General features: G+C 46.9%; 1 protein-coding gene across 1 annotated transcript in view; it reads left to right on the top strand.

The window, feature by feature from the left end:
• Window positions 1-4,719, top strand: part of ADCK3 (aarF domain containing kinase 3) — a 32,924-nt gene extending 28,205 nt beyond the window's left edge. Inside the window, exons 11-14 of the mRNA XM_008938641.1 lie at window positions 1,051-1,158; window positions 1,908-1,973; window positions 2,751-2,837; window positions 3,304-4,719. Coding sequence (XP_008936889.1) covers window positions 1,051-1,158; window positions 1,908-1,973; window positions 2,751-2,837; window positions 3,304-3,597 — 555 coding nt within the window. The 3' untranslated portion in view covers window positions 3,598-4,719. The remainder of the gene's footprint in view (window positions 1-1,050; window positions 1,159-1,907; window positions 1,974-2,750; window positions 2,838-3,303) is intronic.
• Window positions 4,720-7,072: the final 2,353 nt, after the last annotated feature.

A 7,072-nucleotide genomic window follows, 5' to 3' on the forward strand; every position in this document is an offset into this window, starting at 1 on the left:
CTCCTCAGTCTGGTTTAGGCCTTGCAGGTGCCGCATTCGGCAGGGAGGGGTTGGAGGGGGTGAAGGGGAGGTAGCTTTGCTGTGTAACTCCTCGATGCCCTCACTCTGATGGCCCTAAACTTGGGAGGGATTGTCAGCTAGGGGAGAGGGGCCTTGTTTTGCAGCTGCTCTTTTGGGTGGGAGTGCAGAATCGTCTCTGTGTAAGCAGCTGGGTGTCATCTCCTCCTGTGGGACTGACCTGGGCTGCACAGGGTTGCTGGAAAAGTACCTCCTGGTAAACAGGAGGGTAGATGTGGGGCTGGGTGGGTGTTGGTGCTGAATATAGCAAGGGAATGGAGTGCTGTGGTGGGATGAGCAGCTGCTCTAGTAGCTGAAATAACTGCCCTGGTATTTGGATTTTAGATTTTTTTTTTTTTTTTTTGTCTTGGTGTCAGCTGTTAGCAGGTCACTGGCGAAGAGAGCAGCATATGCTCCTCTACACAAACAGATCTTGGCGTCACACTGGACCTGAAACTATGCCAGAGCTGGCTGCCTGTGACCCCCCCACAAGCTGTTCTCAGGGCTTGTCCCCTCCAATGAACTGCTCTATCATCGGAGCCACTTTTTAAAAGGCTGTGAGGGGGGTGTTGCTGCAGGAGCAGCCATTCTTTCCTCTAAACAACTGGCCTGGCTGACCTGTGGCCGTCTGACCCAAATGGCAGTGTCCTGGCTTGCATTTGGTGTCCTCCTCCCTCCTTCTAGGATCTGATGTTTTACTCAGCTTTGCAGAAACTGAAGAGGGGCAGAATGAGGTTGGCAGTTCTTCTGCTGAAGAGCCTCCAGCTTAAATAGCCTCACAGAAAAGCTCTGCTGTAGTATGTCATACAACCACAGGCTCTTCAGGGGCTGCTACTCTTGCTTCCCCATGCCTGTCAGTCCCAAGGTGTAGGTCTGCTGTTCCTCCCTCAAGCTAGGTCAGTGCTGTGCTCCCTGTTTGCTAAGGCCTGATGTAAAAGACGTGTGAGTCTTGCTGCCCTCCTGACTTGCTTCTTTCTCTCCTTGCTTTACAAGATCTGCCACAACATCCTGGTCCTGTGCCTGCGGGAGTTGTTTGAATTCAGGTACATGCAGACTGACCCAAACTGGTCGAACTTCTTCTATGACCCACAGTTGCACAAGGTAAGCCCAAGCAGCCTCTGTTCTGCCTGTACAAGAGCTGGTTTTCACCAGCTTCTGATTGTTCCCCACTCACAGAGTTAATAAGCCCTTACTGAGACCTCAGTCTGTCCTCAAGCCTTGGGTGGTTAGGACAGTGAAACCCATCCCTTTGCCACTTGTTGTCACTTGGTCTGGCTAGGAGAGCAGGGCTCCTGGAACCCTGGCTGGCTGCTTAGCAGTCTTTGGCCTTAGATCCAGTCATGGCTATGTCCATAGCCTCAGGGTCTGTTTTGAAGCTGGTCAGTGGGAAGTTGCAGTTGGCAGTGTTCTGTTAGGGTGTACCTGAGCCAAAGACTTTTCAGCTGAATGCTCTTGTCTTGCGTGGTGCTGAAGATAAGGGTAGCAGCTGCAGATGTCCTGCTTGTTGGTTTGGCTGCTGGCTTGTGCCCTGCAGGTCAGATGGAATTGCTTTTTCCTTCCTGGGGTCTGTGTTGGAAGTGCTGGGCAGAGGTTCTGTCCTCACACAGGGAGCCTGAGCGGAGCTGTCAGCTGAGGGGGTGTGATGATGGGAGCACAGGTTGTCCCTCCTCTGCCATGAACTGGTGCAAACACTCGTGCTGCTGTCGGAATAAAGGAGTTAGGGGGAAGCTGAGCTGCAGTGCAAAGGCTCTCCAGCCAACTGAGCCTCCTGAAGACATCAGAAATCTCTTAAAGTCAGGCTCTACTTGATTGGCTGACACCGTAATACAGATGAGTTTGCCTGTTTCCAGGTGGCCCTGCTGGACTTTGGAGCAACACGAGGGTTCGATGAGAAGTTCACTGATGTCTACATAGAGGTGAGGACTTGCACTGTGTCCTAGAGTGCTGCACTGTGCTTCTTGGAGTATTTGCAAAACTGTGCTTCTCTCGTAGCTGTGTCGCTTTGCATTTGATTGAATACCCTTTGGGTGTGGAGGGAAGCAGGGCTAGAGGCATGAGAGAGATCTCTGTTCCCATGTCTGCTGCAAGCCTCTGGCTGTCTGAGCTTGGATGTCTGAATTGCATGACAAACATGGAGAGCTGTAATGTCACTTACTGGGAGACTCGGGCAGCAGAGCCTATCAATCAGAGCACTCGCAGGTTTGGTGGCTCTTACATGAGGGTATGCAGGAATTGCTTGTCCTGTTCACTGGCTCTTCCTGCAGCTTCTGGCTTGCGTATGTATGGCCTGATAAATTTGTCCTAATAAGTCCTATGTGCTTCCTTTGCGATCACTATGTTCTGCAGTGTTTGAGAAACTGAACTTCGGGTACCAGCAGATGTCACCTAAAGCTTCTCACAGTTGGCTCTGCTATTTTGTTGGGGAAAGGGGTGATGGATTTGTGAAGGTTTTTTGATGTCCCTTAAGTTCTCTGGGCTGTGTAGCTCTGCTAGAAAGAGATTTGGAGAGCCAGTAGATGTATCTTCTTGCTGGTAGCCCTTAAGCTGGCCAACATGCAGATCCCTGAAGACAAGGGCAGAGGCAAGGAAGAAAGCAAGCAGTGGGTGTAGCCGTAGCTTATGTAGTAGTCCTGCACTCTGAACATTTTTTTCAGTTGTCCTGTAGCTATCCTGAAAGTGTTCTTCCTGTGCAGGTAATCAAGGCAGCTGCTGACATGGACAGAGAGAGAGTACTGAAGAAGTCCATTGAAATGAAATTCCTCACTGGCTATGAAGTCAAGGTATGGAGAAGAAGGGTCTGCTTTTAGTGGTGGCCACCAATAATTTTGTTGTGTGTCTGTGGCCTTCCCCAATGTTCTCGATGTGGGAAAAGCCAGAGTCAGTCTGAAGGCCCCGTGAATAAAGATGAGGGAGAAAGCCAGAAAAGGTTTTGGCTTTTGGTCACTCATTTCCTTTTGGGACCAGAAGCAGTAATGATGGTACAGCTAGCCCTAAATACACTGTCCAAGACCCTGCAGGTGGTGATGACTGCTGAAATGTCATGACTGGGTGGATGGTCTTCTGGGAGGTCTAGCTGCTCCAAACTGTATTAACTGAATGTTCAGTAAGACTGCTGGGGGCTGGAGATTACCTTTGTTGTGGATATGTCTGGGTATCTCTCCTGAGCTGCTGCTGTTAGCACTAGCTTTTCTTCTTTTCCTCCGTGGTGGTTAAAAATCTTATTTACGTCTTTCTCCTTTTGGGCAGGAAATGGAAGATGCCCACTTAAATGCTGTCCTCATCCTGGGAGAGGCTTTTGCATCTGATGAACCTTTTGATTTTGGCAACCAAAGCACCACCGAAAAGATCCATGGTTTAATCCCAGTCATGCTGAAGCATCGGCTTATCCCTCCACCAGAGGAGACCTACTCTCTTCATCGAAAGATGGGGGGTTCTTTCCTTATCTGCACCAAACTGAAGGCAAAAATTCCATGTAAAAACATGTTCCAAGAGGCATATAGCAAATATTGGAGCAGCAGGGGCAAGAAGCCAGAGCAGTAATAAGAATGAACCAACATGTCTTGTTCTGAGGGCGCAGTTCATCTGAGCCTTGCAGAGAGCATTCTAGCCTCCCACGTGTTACACCCCAGCTCTTCATCCTCTTGAGACACAGCAGCCTGTGCCCTGGAAGCCAAGTGTGTGTTTCCCAAGGACAAAGCTGTTCTTTCATGCTCTGTGTGTCCTACCTACACTGACTGCTAGTGTGGTCCACAGCTTGCAGGAAACTATCTCTCTTCTCAAGTGCTTCTGTACTGTTTCAAGGCACCAACCAACTACCTTGAATGTGTTTTTAACATTGTGATGGTGGCTGCACATTGATTGGGGTTTACAACAAGTAGGGGAAGGAGGACAAGAGCAGAATTTAATATTGAAACCTGTTTGTAACATTCTCCAAAAATTGTTTTTTAAAATCTTTTCCCTCTTTCATGCTAAGGTGGAATTCAAGTAGTTTTCATACTGTGAATTATAGAATAAAATACTAAGGTGTACCCTACCACAGACACGTTCAGCACCTTCCCCCCGTTTTTGTAAGTAAGTCTAATGGTGGCAGTCTAAGAACCCTTCTGGATTTTACTGACATTGATTTAACGCAAGGGGTGGGTGTGTGTACATGGAACAAAGTTTTATGCTTTCTGCCTCTTTTTGGCTTGCAAGCTAAACATAGGAAATATTTTAAAAATCTGAGAATCGAGTGCCAATCTCTTTTAAACACACGTGTACGCTCACAAAACCCATCTCAGTTCTGGGAGTCAAACAGGTAGTCGACAAGAGCTATACCTGAGCACAAATTGTAGTGGGATTCTTCAGTCTGGTAGGTCTCAGCTTTCCTGAAGGTGAGGCAGATAAGCTACAACTCTGACACCAATTGCTTGCTGGACTCCTAACCAAGAAGCTAGTCTGTCTGTCTGTTTTCCTGTAACGCAGAACTTAAGGCAAGGCAGACAAGCACGTAATGTCTCTCATGGGCATTTCAAGCTTTTGCTGAAATGTCACATATTTAAAACCAGACGCACAGTTTTCAGCTGCTGGAGACAACCTAGGAGACTTACTTTCTTAGATTTTTGTACAAAGTCTGTACCTGTACGACTTCCTGATTTCAATAAAAAAGTGCTTGTGCAGTGGGCCTTCCGCCTGCAGTTTTTTCATCTTCTGTTGTGGTAAAGAATAGCCAAGAGAACCATGTCCTGTTCTGTGGGATAAACAGGAGACACTTCCAAGTCTCCTCCTGTTGCAGTTGTTTGCTCAAAGAATCGCTAAAGCCCTTGTAAGGCCATCTAGCTATGGTCTGTTTATTCCTGCTTCTTGCCATTGCAGCTGTGCCACTAGTGCCAATGGTGACAGGTTTACCAGGAGACAGGGACATCAGCCTGAACATCCGTCTGGCCACGGGAATCACCTGGCTTTACTTGTTTTCCATTGTTTTAATCACTGGTTCCAGTCTCCTGGACACAGGTCTTTTTGCCTTTCCTCCCCTTGTGAAGGAAGAGTGACTCTTGGAGTTGATGCTTACCTGGTGCTAGTAAGGCATATTTCCTTATCTGGCAAGTGCCAGATATTAAGCAAGCAGGCCCAGCTGGTCCCACTCAGTTAAAGCAGCCCAGGAATGTATGATCTTAAACTTCAGTATGTCAGAAGTTGTAAGTAAGTGCTGACACTTCCAAAGGTAAAGAACAAGCAAGTGAATAAATGGTCTCTCTTGGGAGGCATCTCTGAGAAATGGGAGAACAGGTTATTTTATTACCTTTATTTCAAGATCATTAACATATAAGGTGCTTCATTTAAGACTTGCTTGAGAAAGATCCAGTGCTGTTTAATGCAACTAAAAGTGATGGTCAGGTTATTCCTAACTCTTTTCAAAGAGTGAACTCTGCTGTGCAGTGAAGTAGTAGGTGTTTGTACACTGATAGAGTGACTTTCCTTGTTTTGGGTTCTGATAGAGATTGCTTATTTTTTTCTCCTTTGGATCTAGACCTTGCAGCTGTAAAAACAGTGGAACTGTTAAATGCTATGTTAAAGGTTAAAAAGCTGACAAGGGAATTTGATTAGGTAACCTTCAGAACAAAATTTCTGAAACTGAAGATGCAGAGCCAGTATGTGCAGAAAACTTGCAAAGAAAGCAAAATAAGATCATTAACGTTCACTTTTCCAGTAAGCACAACTAGGTGAGATTGTTCATGTGACCACAGATCTGTCAGCTATGCTGGGGCATGAGTGAGTGTTTAACTGTCAGCAAAGATTTCCCTTCCCTGAGAGACAGTGGGTTTAAGAGTAACACCGAGCTGAACAATGGAGTTGTTTTGGTTTTGCCTAAAGGGGTAGCAACTAGCAGAAGGTAAGATGTTTATTAGGAGAGCTAACTGGAGCTCCCAGACCATAATTCTCCTGGCCTTTTGTCTGTGTTCTAAAAGCATTAATAATGTCTATAGTTTTGTCCAGAGAGATTTGTGACATGAGGAATTGCATGTCAGGGTAGCAGCTGTAGAGAAAAGGTGAGCCAGAAACTGTGCTCTGGCTACAAGTCAAAGGAGTCATGACATTTTGCAGCGCGCAAGAAACTCGATCACTCCTGCTTGCTCTGTAGCAGCTACTGCAGACAACTACACATGTAGGTTGAGGACATTCCTCTGCTGCTGCAAGCTTCTAAATGATAGAAAAAGCCTCCTGCAGAAAACAGTTAATTGTTCCAGAGGGCAAGCTGGAGGTTACAGCTGCTTCTCTGAAGACAGGGATTTTTCCATTCTCAATAATCAAGATTCAGGCTACAAGTGGTAGCAGTGATTTTTTTTATTTTATTCCACCCCTCTCCTCCTTTCTTTAGTCAACCTAGCTGCTGCATCAAAGCAGAAAATGAATGCTGAGGAACCGAGCAGGAAGCTCAACATGCAATTCACTTTCTGCTTCTCTAGTGTTCAAATCCCTTGACAGTAGAAGGCCCATTTCCCAAGACCTTCACAGCTGTGAGGGTGCAACTGGAACCCTGGGAACTCAGAGCACAGGAAACAGATGGTACGACCATCACAGAGCTACAGCAGCCAGGAGAGACCTGCAATGGCCTAGATGGGATGAGCCCACAGGCTTAAATCCACATAAGCTGGAGCTGGGGGCAGGCTAAGAAAATAATAACTTTGACTGAAGGAGAGAGACAGGATCACAAGTTGCTGTGGAAAAAGGTAAGCTGTGGCCATGTAAGAAGTGGGAAGTGTGCTGACTGTTCTTGGAGGAGGTGGCTGGTAGTCTTTGGAAACAGGAGAATGCCCAGGCTGGCAGCATAGGATCAGCAACAGCACAGCTGTATAGGGTATGTGGGGTGACTGAGCATGTAACTGAAGCTAGGACTAGGGTAATGAATGAAGAGGAAGATGTCCCAGGAGACAGCCTCTGGTATGGAGAAAAGCCCAGGCTGACTTGTGAGGAACTGGTGGACAATGTGAAAGGGTTAGGGCACACACAAAAAATGTGTGAAAGTCAATCTGAT

This window comes from Merops nubicus, unplaced genomic scaffold (assembly GCF_000691845.1).
Source record: "Merops nubicus isolate BGI_N331 unplaced genomic scaffold, ASM69184v1 scaffold3464, whole genome shotgun sequence".
Classification (NCBI taxonomy): Eukaryota; Metazoa; Chordata; class Aves; order Coraciiformes; family Meropidae; genus Merops; species Merops nubicus.